This window comes from Nannospalax galili, unplaced genomic scaffold (assembly GCF_000622305.1).
Source record: "Nannospalax galili isolate Female #2095 unplaced genomic scaffold, S.galili_v1.0 scaffold368, whole genome shotgun sequence".
In the NCBI taxonomy this organism is placed as follows: Eukaryota; Metazoa; Chordata; class Mammalia; order Rodentia; family Spalacidae; genus Nannospalax; species Nannospalax galili.
Window position 1 is genome coordinate 4,689,062 of NW_008359963.1, and position 17,387 is coordinate 4,706,448.

General features: G+C 43.5%; 1 protein-coding gene across 1 annotated transcript in view; it reads right to left on the reverse strand.

Annotated features, from left to right (window-relative positions):
• Positions 1–2,527: 2,527 nt before the first annotated feature.
• Positions 2,528–17,387, reverse strand: part of LOC103726301 (mitochondrial amidoxime reducing component 2) — a gene marked incomplete in the record, with an annotated part of 52,264 nt that continues 37,404 nt past the window's right edge. The window contains 4 exon segments of the mRNA XM_008823771.3: positions 2,528–2,863; positions 7,178–7,325; positions 10,279–10,350; positions 10,437–10,498. Of these exon segments, the coding sequence (XP_008821993.2) occupies positions 7,199–7,325; positions 10,279–10,350; positions 10,437–10,498 (261 nt within the window).

The following is a 17,387-nucleotide window of genomic DNA, read 5'->3' on the forward strand; positions in this document are numbered from 1 at the left end:
TGTGCATCCAGCAATAGACCTTTACTGACAGCAGTACCAGTTAATACCACCCTTCTTTACCCAGAAACAAAAAGAGATTTCACTGACTCTCATCTGATGGATATTCCCTTATTTGAACAACTGGCTAACTATCCAATTTGCATTTCCAGCAAGAGTAAGCCTACTCATTACAAATGCCTCACTAACATTACTCTCTCCAGGACAGCATGCGTCGCCCCTCCTCTTTTCCTATGGTGCAAAGGAAAAGCCCAACACTGTGTTAACTCCTCTCTGTCCATCTTTTGTGTACCCGTAATGATTACTCCCCAGGTGTACCTATTCAAAGAAGAAGAAGCTGCCCTCCTCCTTCACACCTGCCAGCAGAGAGAAATCTTCATCCCTTTGCTAGTGGGGCTCGGACTTGCCCTCTCCCTGGGTACCGGAGGCTCTGCAACAGCTGCTATTATACAAACCCATCACCTGGCAGGAAACTTTCGAGACAAGCTTGACCAGGCAATGCCATCCACGACTGATAGCCTCGAGTCTCTCCAATGACAAATGAACTCTCTTGGCGGGGCTGTGCTCCAAAACAGAAGAGCACTGGACTTAATAACTGCTGAACATTGGGGGATGTGTGTAGTATTGGGAGAGGAATGCTGTTTTTTTGTAAATGAATTAAATGTTGTTGAGACCAATGTTAATACTCTCAAAAAACTTCGTAATGATCTATTTTCAAGATTTCAACCCACTGAACAATTAGGTTGGTTTAATAACCCCTTGTTTTCATGGCTCCTACACTTTGTTAGCCCCTTGATCATGCTATGTGTCATTTTGATGCTTGCTCCCTGTTTCATACAATTTCTTCGCTGACAAATTACTACCATTGCAAAAATTACTACCAAACAGGTCATGGTCAATTATCAAACTTTGAATTCTCCCGAGATAGATGAGTTGGCTCTTAAGGCTTGTGATGACACTTCTCCATTTCTGTGATGACACTTCTCCATTGTAAAGCAAAACAGGGGGAGATGTTGGGGGATCCTGCTGCTAGGGTTGTAGTCCTCCATGTCCAGATAGCTCTAAGGGGCTCGGCGTTATATGGAAGGACTCCCCTTCTCAGTGGAGTCCTCCTGCTGTCTGCCTGACAGTGCCACCAAGCATGGATGCCTGACCTTATTTGGAACATGACCTTTGGCATAGTTACCTGGAGTAAAAACTACCCCCTGAGGTTTTTTCTATATGGTAATTAGGCATTACCCGATAGTCGGATGATAGGAGCCCACTGCCACATGTAAATAAAGCATACTATGAGCACCTATCAGCTGAAGCATTGGCTGCTGCCTCCACACTATATTTTCCCTAACCCCCACTGAATAAACGGAGCTGTTTCACTGAGTCTGGAGCTGTTTGTATCACTGAATCTGCCTCCCCGGAAGGGCTTTCTTCCGTCAGTGCTCACTGGCCGTCCTGACCCCGTTCGTCGCTTCTGCTCCCTTTGTTCTCGTGGACCGGTGGCCAACAACCCACGAGGGGAGGGAGAGACCCCCACAGAACGCCACCAACAAAACACAAAAGGATTCATCTTTCTTTGTTCGTTTCAGAAATACGTTTTTATTAGTATTGACATGATACTTAGAGAGACAACAAGGAACTGAATTTTAAATGTGTTCACTAAATGATACAGCTTTTCCCACTGCATTGTTTTAGATAGGTTTGAATCAAGCCACCCATTGCTAAAGTTAACGACTACCTCTAACCTTAACTGGAAATAACCTGCTATCCAATTACAGTGCCTTTCTCCTCTTCAGAGTGGGAGGCAGCAGCAGGAAAAGCTAATTAGCAAGAGCCACAGAGACAGCATATTTTCTACACTGAGTGACAGTTGAGATTCACTGAATGAAGTAAAAGACAGAATAATAGAGGATTCACATTTTTAATGACAAAGAAACCATGAAATTATAAGTAGACTGACTGGTTCATCTATAACTCTAGTATTTTTATTTATTTATAGAAGGCTTGTCATTTTTCTGTTATGAAAAAAATAGATATAAATCTTAAAAAATGCAGTCATGATTTCTTCCTCTCATTCCTGTCTCTGAAAATCTCATTCTCTTTTAAATCCCAATTCCCTGTAGGATTGAAGAAATTGAGAATTAAGTTGGGCGTGGTGGCGCACGCCTGTAGTCCCAGCACTTGGGAGGCAGAGGCAGGTGGATCTCTGTGAGTTCAAGGCCAGCCTGGTCTACAGAGTTCCAGGCCAGCTGGGGCTACCAGGAGACCCTGCTTCAAAAATGTTGTATTTATCTTCAAAGAGTCAGAATCAAATACAGGCGTGTAAGAACAATAGTAAAAGAACCCCACAATCCATGAAATAATTTCCATATTTACGTGTAATGATAATGTGAAAACAAAACCAGAATGAAAACTGAACAGGGCTCAGCAGCCAGGTCAGAACCCACTAACGGGCATCTGTGAGCGTGCTGGCGCTTAAAGGCACGCCAGAACACAGTGGTTTGTTTTCAGATTTCTCCTCAAACAATAGGCAATAAAGTATACACATTTTTTAATTGGAAACTTTTTAGCTGACTCTTTAAACTTTCTTTACTCATTAATATTAAAGTTGGAGATTAGAAAAATGTAATAGAATACCATTCAGAATAATTGTACAGACAACTTTGTTTACTTAAAAAAACCTTCATTACTTAATATTTACACAATCCTAATGTTCCCACACAGAGCATAAGCAACTCTAAAAGTCAAAAACAGAGATTCACTTCAAGGAAGAAGATAGTTAAGGCTGGGAAGTTGGGGTTCACTGAAGATGGGTGAGGCTGTGAAGTTGGGGTTCTCTGAAGAACTGTTGCTGGTTGAGATCTTCTGGGAACTGAATAAAAGGTAAGAATCTCTATTATTTTGTTATTTAGACTATTGGTCATAAATAATTCTAACTTCCACATAACAGTCACTTAATGGGGGTTAAAATGCAGGTAATATAAACTATGACCTGCCAAAGACTATCACAAGAAACAGCAGTTTATGAAAATGAAGCCATCAAAATCCTGACAAGGGGTCTTTCTTCAGTGATGTTTGGCTGGCTACAGTCTGACTGTGTGGTGATATGAGAGGTGACATGACCCTAAGAAGTGGAACTTTGGGAGACTTCGTTAGGTCATCAGAGATGTGCCCTTGGAAAGGGATTAAGGTAGATCTTGTGGAACCCCAGTTGGCACCCTCAATAGGAAGTTGCTTTGAAAAGCAAGTTTGGCTCTCTCCACTCCCTCTTCCGGTCTCACTGTGTGAGCTCTCGGCACCACGGCAGTGTGCCTACCACATTGTTTTGTTTCTTTGAGACAGGGTCTGTAGTCACAGCTGGCCTGGAACTCAAGATGTAGATCAGGTTGGCCTGGCTCTCACAGAGCCTCTGCCTCCCAAGTGCTGGGATTAAAAGCATGACTACCACTCCTGGCTTACCTACCTTGTGATTTGGCCCAGGGAAGTTACACAGCTGATTTCCATCTTTCCTCTACTTCTCTGGTAGTTTCTAAACTTGCCATGGTGAATACGTATTGCTATTATAATAAAGCTGACAAACTTTTGTATAATGAAGTTTTAGTAAGCAAAGCTTGATAGCATATGTCTGTCATCCCAGCGCTCAGGGGCTGAGGTAGGAGGGATGCAGGTTTGAGGCCAGCTTCAGCTACATAGAAGACCCTGTCTCAAAAATATTCTTTTAGGTAGTTAAATAACTGGTGTAACTTTGGTGCAAATATTAACTAACTGCTTTACCTTTTAGGGCTTTAATCTCCCTTTCACCCTGTCCTATAAAGAGGGCCTCCAATCCATAGAGACTATAGAGGGTTCACACTTAAAACAGGTGGCTGAGGTTGTAGCTCAATGGCAGAGCACTTGCTAAACAGGCATAAGGTCCTAGATTCAATTCTCAGTATTTCCAGGGAAAATAATAGGTGAGCCATGTTGCCCTTCTGGGAGCTCGGCAGAAGCACAGGATGAGGGACCTTACAGCCCAAGCGAAAACAGCACCCGTGCCACACTGGGATTCCCTCCATGCCCATGACATCCAGCCTGCTAATATCACACACTGCCAGCTTCCAGGCCTTCCAACCCCTCTTCTCACCTCCATCCAGCCCACCCTTCACTGAGCTCTCATCTTCGAAAAACATAGCACATAGCACTGGTCATGATGGGGTTTAAATATGTTCCACAGAAATCTGTACCTGCAGCCTAACTTCAGGACACATTGGACACACAATCCTCTTCTCCTCTCATCCCTGCCCTAGGGGTCTCCTAGGTCCCTCCCAAGATTGGATCTTCCAGAAGCTTCCATCCCATGAATCCTTGGAGCACCCCCTCATCCTTCTCTTTTCAGCTCTATGATACTAGGTCAGTTGGCCCATCTGAGCCTTGGCTGCTTGTCTATAAAGTGTTTATTTATCATCTCTACCTTGAAGTTCCTAATGGGATTAAAAGAGATTATCTAGGGGTCTTTAGCCTCCTACAAAGATGACCAAGTAGAAATAACCTAAGAGAACCACAGAAGCTCCTTTCAATGAACACTGCAGATGGGCTCTGAATGTAGGTCTGTCACTAGGTGACCTGGAGGACCCTGAACTGCAGAGCTCTCTTGAATAGAAGTCACTGGTTCAGACACTGATCCCGGGTTTGGTCACCCACAGCTGGAAGAACATCACAAAGTCAAGCTAGACAGCTTAGGTTCATGATCCTGAGGTAGGGGCCTTTTTGAAATGGCAGGCACCAGGGATCTTCCATTTCTTCTCTATCATCTATTGAATTTCATCAAATACAGTTACAATAGATCAACTGTAAGAGGCTTCAGTATTTTATTTATCACAGAAATTTTACTTTAACTTTTTTTAAAAAATGCCTTTAATCCCAGCACTCGGGAGGCAGAGGCAGGCAGATCTCTGTGAGTTCAAGGCCAGCCTGGTCTACATAGTGAGTTCCAGGACAGCTGGAGCTACAGGGAGACCCTGTCTCAAAAAGACCAAAAAAAAATTTTTTTTATTGTTTTTATTTTATGTGTATAAGTGTACTTCCTGCATGTCTGTAAGTGCACCTGTGTCATGCAGTGCCCACGGAGGTCAGAAGAGGGTGTTAGATTCCTCTAGAACTGGAGTTACAGCCACCACATGGGTGCTAGGAATCAAACCTGAATCTTCTGCAAGGGCAGCCGGTGCACTTAACTGCTGAGTCATCTCTCAAGCCCCTACTTTAACTTTTAAAATGACAGTTGTGTGTGTGTGTGTGTGTGTGTGTGTGTGTGTGTGTGTGTATGTATGTGTGTGTATATATGTGCAGGCATGTGTGTGCCTGTGGAGATCAGAGGACAGCTTTAGGGGACTGGCTGTCTCCTTTCAGCATGTGGGCCCCAGGGAGGGAACTCAAGTAGTTAGGTTTGGTGGCAAGCACCTTTACCTGCTAAGCCACATCTCCAGCCCTCACAGGGATTTTTATAAAATGCATCCTGAGTTGTGTGAGAAATATTTCAGAGATATTCAGACAAACATCTTAAAAACCAATGAAATAAGGTTAGAGACAGGGTTATAAAAGATACTGATTACCTTTTTGCACATATCAAAGGCAAAACTTTTCTCAAGCTTATACAAGGGCCCTTAAGGTTGTGCCACAATCAAAAATGACAATAAAAACCAGAGCTAGTGTTCACTGAGCACATTTATGTTTCTGATAGTGACTTAATACTCAAAATAACTTTTATTAATTGTTTTGATGAGGACTATTATTCCTCTTTGCAGGTAACAGGGTCTTAGAGAACTAAGGATGAACCCCAGTGTATCTAATACTACACCTATCCACGGGGACCACATGGTAGATTGTCCTTAAGGATGGTCAGTCACATGGGCAAGTGGCCATATGTGAGAATCCCAGGGCAGAATTACAAGAGTCTTGGTCAAGGGCTTTGGCCATGAGGTGACTTTAAAAACTGGAAAACAGGTTTTGCAAGAGGAGTTACTTAGAACTTTCAAGGCAAGGTCTTCCAGAGACTTCATCATTCCTCTAACTTGAGAGTTTGGGGCACACCTCCAGGATTTGGGGCTTGATCTGACCCAATGCTGTCAAGGTGAGAAGGTTATTTTCTACTTCAAGTTTCCCAATCTAGTCAGTGCCATACACTAATTCATTTTGACTTTAAATTATACTTAAGCAGCTAGGTATAGCGGTGCATGCCTTTAATCCCCGCACTCAGGAGGCAGAGGCAGATGGATCTCTGTGAGACTAAGGTCAGCCTGGTCTACATAGTGAGTTCTAGGCCAGCGGGGGCTATAAGGAGACCCTGTTTCAAAAAACACTCTGTGTATGTGTGTGTGTGTGTGTGTGTGTGTGTAATAAAGATGTATTTATTTATGTATTTATATATTTAAAAGATGTTTGACATTAAAAAAAAACCACTGGCTTTCAATATCTTTTTCTTTTCTGCCTGTGACAGAAAACAAAACACACCTAATCCTCAGGAACGGTCTGCTTGACTTCTTATTCTCTCAATGCTGTTCTCCAGGTCACCAGGCCGGTCTTGCAGGGTCTCCATCAGCATTTTTTTTTTAATATTTTATTTACTATTTTTATTTTATTTTATGTATACAAGTGTATTGCCTGCATGTATGTACGTGCACCTGTGTCGTGCAATACCTGCAGAGGTCAGAAAAGGGTGTTGGATCCCCTGGAATTATAGTTAGCCACCCTGGGTGCTGGGAACCGAACCTAGGTCCTCTGCAAGAGCAGCCAGTGCCCTTAATTGTCCATCAGCATTTTATAAGCACATGCGAAGCAGGGATGGAATACAAGTGTATTGCCTGCATGTATGTACGTGCACCTGTGTCGTGCAATACCTGCAGAGGTCAGAAAAGGGTGTTGGATCCCCTGGAATTATAGTTAGCCACCCTGGGTGCTGGGAACCGAACCTAGGTCCTCTGCAAGAGCAGCCAGTGCCCTTAATTGTCCATCAGCATTTTATAAGCACATGCGAAGCAGGGATGGAAAAGGCTGAGTAGAAATGCACAGCTTACTGAGGGAATAGGAAACAAAGGCATTGCTGACTCCAACAGTGCTCATTTCCTAAGAATCAAAACAGCATAATGTTAAAAAAAAATTAAAAAAAAAAAAGTGATATGATACTGAGTTCTGGCAGCAAAGTTGAGCTTACCCTGGCACTCTGGCGGGTCCATCAATCCACCATTCGATACACAGGGTCACCAACTCTCAGTCTTCCAATTTTTTCCACTGAAAAATACATCCCAAAAAGTGGGGATGCCTGGTATATATTCTTCACAGAAGGATCACACAGGCGGTAGCTGAAAGAAGGCAGAAGCCATCATCAGGCGCGAACAGGAATCATCAGTCTAGTGCTTCCCAGAGTCTGAGGTTTGCGCCCCAGGTCAATAGCAAGCCCTGTTCTAAGATGTGGACAGAGAAGGGCTGGAAGCAATTCGTCAAACAACCACGGGTTCTTTAGAGGTAACCTGAGAGTCTAAATATTTTTTTTTTCCCATGACTTCAGTTTGAAGTCAAACCCACAAATTTATATTTCTAAGTCTAATATACATGCTTTTTTTTCGTCTTTTTGAGACAGGATCTCCCTATAGTCCCAGCTGGACTGGAATTCACTGTGTAGATGAGGCTGGCCTTGAACTCACAGAGATTCACCTGCCTCTGCCTCCCAAGTGCTAGGATTAAAGGCCTGCACCACCACATCCAGCAGTCTGATATGTGTATATATATATTGTTAAGCCCTCCTCCTTAGGCCCTCCTCTGTGCCCCTGGACCCCTGCCCTTTAGGACTAATGGCTCTTTTCGCTTCTGTAAATTGCTTGGCTTAGAAGAACTAAAGGGACAAACTGCACCGACTCCATTCTGGCTGGCCCCTCCATTTTGCCATGTCTCAGGCTGTTACAAGTTACAAGCAAGGGCTGTGGTTATAGATTAGACAAGCCTGGGCATGGAAAGGGGGCCCAGGCAGGTTTGAGGCCTTATAAGGAATAAACGGGTCCTCTAGACCTGGAGATAACAGCACATTTCACAGCCGTGAGGGCACTACCCACCAATGAGAAGCCCCCAAGACTGTAACCAATCAATTCAAAAGTATGTTGGTGCGCACGGGCTCTTTGGACCAATCAAAATATAACTCTGTCATTCCCCTCCGCCCTTTGTCTGAAACCTATGAAAAGCTCCCTCCCCCTGCGATCCAGACTTTCAGACGGACCTACCACGTTAGTTTGGTCTGAGAGTCAGAGCTTAAGCCCAAATAAAGACTCTTTGTTCTTGCATGCTCTCTGGACTCAATGGTAATTCTTGGGGATCCGTTCTCTGGGCACGTTATATATATGCTTTATTTTTTAAAGATTTTTATTTTTTATTTATGTATGCCTGGGTATGAATATGCAGAGACCAGAAGAGGTCATCAGATCCCCTGGAGCTAGAGGTACAGGTGTTTGTGAACCACCTAACTCAGGTGCTGGAACTCAAACTCAGGTCCTCTGCAAGAGCAGTGTTATACTCTTAATTACTGAGCCATTTCTCCAGCCCCTAAATATTTACATAGGTACCTTGAACTTCACAACTCATTGAAACAAATGCTCATGAAATCGCAAAATGGAAACATGCTTCACTTATTGTGATGGTTAGCTTTCATCATCAATCTGACACAATCCAGAATCACTTGGGAAGAAAGAGTTTCAATGAGGGATGTCTACGTTGTGTTGGCCTGTGAACATGTCTGTGGGGGACTGTCTTAATTAAGTTAAATGATGTGGGAAAACCCAGTCCACTGTGGACAACACCAATTTCTAGACATGGGGTCCTTACTAAAAGTGGAGAAATGGAGGTGAGCACCAGCTAGTTGAGCACTAAGCATGCATGTGTTCATTTCTCTCTGCTCTTGACTATATGATGTGACCAGCTGTTTACAGTTCCTCCCTTAATTTCCCACAATGGTGGACTGCAACCTGGAACTATAAACTAAAATAAACCCTTTCTCCCTAAGTGGCTTTTGTCAGGATATTTTATCACAGCAGCAGAACTAAAACTGGAACACTTGCCACAGCTCTAGTTCAAGTCATTGACACCCCATGCTTTCAAATTCTCCAAGTGCAAACCACAAAACTGGAGATCCTAGGTACATGAAAATTAAGATAGAGATGTGGCTGGCCAATAGGTCTAGGCTACTGATGACATTATTTCCTCCACAGAACAAGGAACAAAAATGAAAGTAGAATTGTAAATCTGAAGGCCTCATTAGCTAACCTCTAAACCTGTTAGAAACACACAATAAAACATAGGAAAAGCAAACAAAATAGAACACAGTCACCCCGAAAAATGTTAACATGGGTCTTTTTTCTTCCTCACTTTTTGCAATGTTTGTGATAGAACCTGGGGCTTTTTGTGTTACTGGAAATTGATGAGAGGAACTAGGGAGATGGCTCAGGTGGTAAAACGCCTGCTGTTCAGATCCCCAGCAGTCAAATGAAAAACCAGGGACAGTGGCACCTGTCTGTAATCCCAGCACTGGGGAAGCAGAGACAGGAGGATCCCAGAGTTCACTGGCCAATTTCTGGCAAGTGAGACCCTGATTCAGAACACAAGGTGGAGGACGTTCTGGGTTGGCACAGCCATGGGGACTCACGTCTTTTCTACTGTCTGCTCACGCCTTCCTGCACCACACTGGCTTCCCATGTTGGCCCTGACCTGGCCGCTTTGTGCCCCACTTTGTGCCACAGGACAGGGGTTACACAGGCAGTCTCAGTGCTTGCGAAGGCACAGAGAGGGTCACACGTTTGTACCTACAGTATAGAGTCACCTTTCATGGAAGACTTTGCTTTGACAGTTTGGACAAAGTAGAGATTATTACGGCCATGGAAGATGAATTTAGTTTTACAATTCCTAGTATCGATGCAGAGAACTTACTGTGTCCACAATAAATTACAGATCACATTGTAGATGAGAATGTATAACCCAGGTGTGGTGGCACATGCCTTTAATCCCAGCACTCGGGAGGCAGAGGCAGGCGGATCTCTAAGTTTAAGGCCAGTCTGGTCTACATAGAGAGTTCCAGACCAGCTGGGGCTGCAGGGAGACCAAGACCAAAAAGAAAAAACAATAGAAACAAGCACTCATTTGCATCGAGGAATAGACACAAGCCAAGGGGAAGGCATGCTAGGGAGTTAGGACACATGCACCTTATGCAGCAACAGTAGTGACAAGGCAGGCACAGGTAGCATCAACAAAACACTGTACACCTCAGTGCTCTACCTCTTCAGGGTTTCCAGAGGCTCCTTCCTGTCTATGATGCCAGTGTCTGGGTCCACCGTGGTCAAAACACACCTGCCAGGCAAAGTCCAAGGATTAGATGCTGGCTACAGGCCACTGTACTTCCACACCTCAGAGGTCTGTCTAAAGACAGCCCTTACCTGGGGCAAGACAACACCTTCTTCATTTCTACATCACCAATTAGGAGTTCATCCCAGGTATCCTAGGAGAAAAAGCAGAGGTGGCTTTTAGAGTCAGGCGTCCTTGGTCTTGGTCAGTTCATTCTCTGGCTGGTACCATATATGGAAACAACAAGAGAGGCAAAGAATGATCTATGAAAGAGAGGCTGTACACTGTCAAGTTCAGGACACATGTATCTCGCTTTCAAAAAACTGTTCTTTTTACAGCATTGAGGATGGAGCTCAGGGCCTGTCCACCACTAAGCTACCTCTCAGTCCCAGCTGTCTACATCTGTTTGCTTGTTTGGTTTTTGATTTTGGAGACAGTCTCACTGTGTACCCTGGCCTGAAACTCGCTAGCCTGGAACTCAGAGAGATCTGCCTGCCTCTGCCTCCCAAGTGCTAGTTTCAAAGGTGTATATCGCCACACCAAGCTATATCTTGATTCACAATCTCAAAACCTTGGTTCTTTCAGCACAGCAAGGACAGGCCTTTAATAGCATGTGGTTTGCAGCAATCCTTATTAGACTGATTTATTGACACAGTGAAAAATGTACAGCTTCTGAGACAAGGCTACTCTCGCCTCTGACCAAGCTACAGCTGAAGCCAGGTACGACCGGTCTGATGGTTCCTCGCCAAGTAAACATCACCCAAGAGCAGCCCATTGTGATTCCTGCTCTCCCTGTAGCCCCAGCTGGCCTGGAACTCACTGTATAGATCAGGCTGGCCTTGAACTCACAGAGAACCACCTGCCTCCACCTTCCGAGTGCTGGGATGAAAGGCGTACATCACCACGCCCGGCTAAAAATGACCAAAGATGTTTCCGCCCAGTAGCCTAGTTTCAAACTAGGCAAACGTGATAACCACTTCTTGTGATTTTCATACAATATAATTTGATGGCATTTAGATCCCCTCCCCATCTCCATCTCTCCTTATTACCCCTTGCCCAATTTAATGTACCCTATTATATATATATTATAAGGTCTACAAGTCTACTTCATGTTCCCAAATGCCCTTCAGTGTGGATCCATCTACTGGAGCCTGGCTAACCTACCAGAAGTCCCATGTTTGAAAGGGACTGTCTCTGCCCCTCCCAGCAGTCATCTGTTGACACAATTTCCTTAGGTGGGTTGGAGCTTCTTACCCACTTCTTCATGTCTGTGCTGGGATTTTTTCTGGTTTGAGTTTGCATAGGACTTATGCATGCTGTCACCGTTGCTTTGAGTTCAAATGAGTAACTAACCAGCTGTTTGGAAAACTCTGTGTCTAAAGGCAGGACTTTGAATCACCACCCTTTTAATCCACCCACACATATGACATATACATACAAACACACAGATGTGTATACACATTAATACACCCATGTATACACCAACATATATACACACAAATATATATACAGTCAGGTATGGTGGTGCACACTTTTAGTCCCAGCACTCAGGAGGCAGAGACAGGTGGGGATCTCTGTGAGATCGAGGCCAGCCTGATCTACATAGTAAGTTCCAGGCCAGCTGTGATTACAGGGAGACCAAAAAAATACATACATACATACATACATACATACACACACATATATATACACACACAACACATATACATACATACACACAAAATATATGTGTACACACAGATATACGTACATCTGCATGCACAAACACTTAAATACATGCATATCTACATACATACACACACAAACACTATACACATACATATATATACAGAAACACATGCTGAGATGCATACATTAAATATATATATATATACATGTGCCCATATATAAAACATTGCATCATAATATTGTATATAATTTGTACATTTATATACACAATCATTTGTATATATTTAGTTGTATCTGGTATCCAAGAGGAAGCTGTTTCCAGACCCCCCCTTCAAGTATTCAGATATGAAGATACTCAAGTCTTCTATATAAAATGGCCTAGTATTTTCTCATCATCCATGCACATCCCTATGTACTTTAAATCATCTGTAGTTCATTTAAAATACCAAAAAAATGTAAACACTATGTAAATAACTGTTACATTGAATCATTTGGGGGAAAAGTCTGTACACATTTAGTACTGGTGTAATTTTTTTTTCTAATTTTTTAAAGATTTATTTCTTGGGGCTGGAAAGATGGCTCAGCAGATAAGAGCACTGGCTGCTAGGATCCAAACTCTGGTTCTCATGATGGTACAGCAAGCACTTTTAACCATGGAGCCATCTCTGCAACACACCAAATATTTTTTAAACTGCAGTATGTAGAATCCATGACTATGAAGGGCCCATATAAACAGATTATATAGAGGCTGGAGACCTGGCTCAGCAGGTAAGAGCACTAGCTGCTCTTGCAGAGGACCTGGGTTCGATTCCCAGAAACCATATGGTGGCTAACAACCATCTATAACTCCAGCTCCAGGGGATCCAACGCCCTCTTCTGACCTCCTTGAGCACTGTATGACACAGGTGCACTTACACACATGCAGGCAATACACTCATACACATAAAAATAAATAAATATTGTTTTTAAAAGATTTTGAAAAATACATATTATATGGATTATATTATACAGGAAGCAAAATATTACCTTATACTCTTGAGACTTTTCAGCTTAGTCTGAGAATTAAATTAACAAGAAACAGATAAGAGAAAATCGTACGTATTCATTTAATGTAAATTTGATGTAACCCATACACCTTCCTAATAAAGTGGAAACGCAGACCCAGCTGGAGTGGAATGCTAACACACAGAATGGGACAAAGAGTAGACAAACAGCTGTTAAAGAGTGACAAAGCAGAGCAGAAGTGACTAGGCAAAGGTTAGCCTCCCACTGGGATTGTTCAGATCCCCAGCCTTAGCTTCCTGTCTCTGGAAGGGACACTTTCCTGGCTGGTCATGGTAATCCCAGAGCTCAGGAGGCTGAGGCAGAAGGAAAGAGTTGTGTAAGTCTCGGCTACACATGAGTTGGAAGTCAGCCAATCAGGTTTGGAGGACGGGGGACTACTTTCTTTCTAGTATAGGGAGAGATCTTTTTCATGGGAATCTCATCTCTTGTTTTTAGGAAACATAAGAAAGGGCTGGGACATAGCTCACTCAGCAGCATGCTTGCCTAGCATGCAAGAGGTCATGGGTTCAATCCCTAGCACCATATAAACTGGGTATAATGGTGCACTGCCTGCAATCCTAGCCCTTGGGAGGTAGAAGCAGGAGGATCAAGAGTTCCAGGTCAACACCAGCTACATAGTGAGTTTAAAACCCGCCCAGGCTACCTGAAACACCACCTCATAAAAACAAAAAAATGTTTGAAAGATGATCACATGGCCCTCTTGCATTTAAATTATATGTGTGTGTGGGGGGGTACATGTGAATGCTGTGTCCACAGAGGCCAGAAGAAGACAACGGATCCCCTAGAGCTGGAGTTGCAGGTAGTTGTGAGCTGCCCAATGTGGGCGATGGAAACCAAACCCAGGTTCTCTGCAAGAGTAGCCAGTGCTCCTAACTGCTGAGCATCTCTCCAGACCCTGCACTTGCTTTTTCAAGTGTCTTTAACTCAAAATTCTCAATGTGACTGAACAGCATGTTTTAAGGAGGCTGTTCACAGTTCTGTAAATATTACATATACACATATAATATCACACATGCGAGTGGAACACAGACCTACATAAAGGTTATGTGTCCTTCCTGGTAACAAAGAGTGATCTGGAAGTCTGGCATGGTAGTACATGCCAGTAATCCCAGGACTTGGGAGGTAGAGATAGGAGAATCAAGGAGTTCAAAGTCATCCTCAGCTATATAGTGAGTTCAAGGCCAGCCTGGGCTACATTAGACCCGGTTGCAAAAAACATAGTCCGGGTTCTTTATGTTGAAGGTGCATGCCCGTCTGTTGAAACCCACTGATGTAAAGTTTGGCAGCACAATCCTTTGTCCAGGTCTCCAAGGGGATTTGAGGATAAAGCTTCAACACAGGCTCCATAAACTAATCAGATGCAAAGGTTATCACCTGAAGAACTGTCTCCCGACCTCCACCAGAGGAGGTGCCCGAAGACCCTGAGCATAAGAGATGTGCAGACACATCAGCTCCCTCAGGGGACAGAGCAAAAGACGGAATAGCACTGTTTGGTCTCCCCTTCTGCAGCTGGTTATAAACACTCTACCCTGGTTTGGTAGCACACTAACTCCCCACTTATGCCAAGAGAAGTGGTTTAGAAAACGCACAATAGGTGCCAGTACCATCTAGTCTCCACAACTCAGGCATCTCCCACCCAGTATGGCCACAGCTGCAGTACCAAGATCTCCCCAACCATCCTCCAGGAAACTACTTCTGGGTGGGAATGAACTTCATGTCCCAGCAATCGGCTGGCCCATGAACTATGTAAGCTTTGTAAACGCCACAGTCACTCCTTGTGCTGACATGACAAACACTGTTCAAACGGTGAAAGTGGAGGGGAAGCATAGCTTGGGGCAAACCTCCAATGGGGTATGACCCAGCAGTACAGCTCCTGTCCAGGAAAGGGAAAAGGGATCCTGGGCTCTGTGGACTGTACACAGCCCAAAACAATGGACTCCTTTTTACCACACGAGGGCGCTACAGGCATAGAAATGCAAGCCACCCACAGCCAAAGGGGCACTCGGAGTTCTCTGGCACCTTCTACTCAACTCTACTGTTCCAAGTGATGATGAAGTCAACATTTCAATGTTACTTATCCGTGGAAATTCTGCATCATAACTATAATACAAAGCCAGGAAATCTGGAAAGTTCAGTTTGGATTCTTAGCTCAACAAGACAGATTTATCTGATTTTGGCCAACCGCGGGATTCCTAACGTGTGCAAGGCCTCCAAATGCCAATCTAATTGCACCCTAAAATGGTAATTACTTGGTATAATAACATCACTCATCCTCATCTGATCATCATCCACATTTTGGTTCAAAGCATTAATTACTTTAAAAAATACTAAGCTTAAGTTTAAATGTAATGATTAATTCAGTTCTTAAAGGGAAACAGCAATGACATTTAAATACATGAAGATAAGTTAATAATAGATAAAGCTTCTGGTATGTTGTCCTAGACATATGCAGTTAGGTGAAACACTGTCCACTGATTCCAGGGTCTTCCCCAAACAAGAAGCCCACTGAAGGAGCTTGATGTGCCCCCTGCTGGTGAAAAGTCTATCTGCACTTTCACAAAATCAGGCCCCTAAGACTAGTAACTGTGAGTGGAGTCTGTGAGTTGGAAGAAGAGCAAAGAATAGTCAGGGAGAAGGAGGGAAACACTATGTGCAACGGGATGGACTCCGTGGAGTAGAATTCATCCCAAGATTCCCTGTGAATCTGTTCACATCTTGTAAATGTGAAATCAAGACGACCAGACCTGGTTTTCCACCACAAACAGTACCCAGAGAGGAGAAATAAGGGCTTGTGGGTGGGAAGTGGGGAAGACCACACAGGAATAGCACAGGTGACGGGGTTCGCTCTGTTGAAATGTCCACTACAAGCAATACAGGTATTTGTCAGTAATTAAATGTATGAAACTTAACTAGTATAAGAGATCCTCTCTTCCTCTCTTCCCTTCTTCTCTGCCTCCATGAGCAGAAACAGCTATCTCTCTATATAAGGAGATATGGAGAGAACACATAGCTTTATCTATATACATATCTGTCGCTACATAAAAACATATACTGGCCATATCACATAACTGCATATGACCAGAGAGAAAGTACACGTCATGTGGGGGCTTAAGGCCAGCCAACTACAGAGAGCAAGGACACATCCGAAAGTGAGATGGGATGACAGCTGGGACAAGCTACAGTCCCTGCATGACAATGAAACATGGGCCATCTTTTCTACAGATCTGACGCTTGGTCTTCAATGGATTTCATGTTCCTGATATAACTGGCCAGGTGCATAAAAGATTAACGATGTAAATATGTATATCAATTGCATCTGTGTATACAAGCAACCATTGCCGGTTTACATGTTTATCGTATTATAATTTCATTGTTATCATAGACTTACATGCCTCTACTTAAAATAGTTCACTGTGGGGGGCTGGAAAGATGGCTCAGCAGTTAAGAACGCAGGTTGTTCTTGCACAAGACCCCGGTTTGAATCCCAGCACCCACATGGCAGCTAACAACTGTCTGTAACTCCAGTCCCGGGGGATCCGACAGCCTCTTCTGACCTCTTTGGGCATTGCATGACACGTGTGCAGTTAGCTACATGCGGGAAATATACGAATACACATGAAATAAAAATAAATTTTAAAAAATAGTTCACTCTGAACAGGGCGGTGTGTTATAATGGCCCATTGTGTTTGTTTGTGGAAGTTATATCAGGAACACGTGAGAAACACCTCCTTCTATACTACAAGGTTGTCCTGCCACCAGGCAACAAGAATTTTTGCTCCATTATAATCTCATGGGGTTAGGATCATGTATGATACATGCAATCTGTCAAAGACCAAATGCCAAATCTATATATAGAACTGTGTGCATTAAAGCTGGGCAGCATGGTTCAAGCCTGTAATCTCAGTCCTTGGAGGTAGGTAGAGGCAGAAGGAACAGATGTTCAGGGCCATCCTCAGCTACACAGAATTTGAGGCCAGCCTGGACTACATGAGCCCTTGTCTTAAAACAAAACTATATGTATCGTTTGCAGGAATATATTGAGATGGCTCTCTATTAAAATGTAAACATTTTTTGGCTTTTTAAAATGGATGCTTATGCTTTGTTTGCTTTTTTTGAGGTAATGACGATTGAATCCAGGCCCTTGCTGGGACTCAACTATGAAAACCAGGCCGGCCTTGAACTCACAAAAATCCATCTGCCTCTGCCTTGCAAGTTCTAGAATCAAAGTGTGTGCCCACACCCTGCCATTAATAAATCTTAATTTTCTTCCTTTTTATAAGAATAATCACAATCTTTTGGGGTTGTTTTTC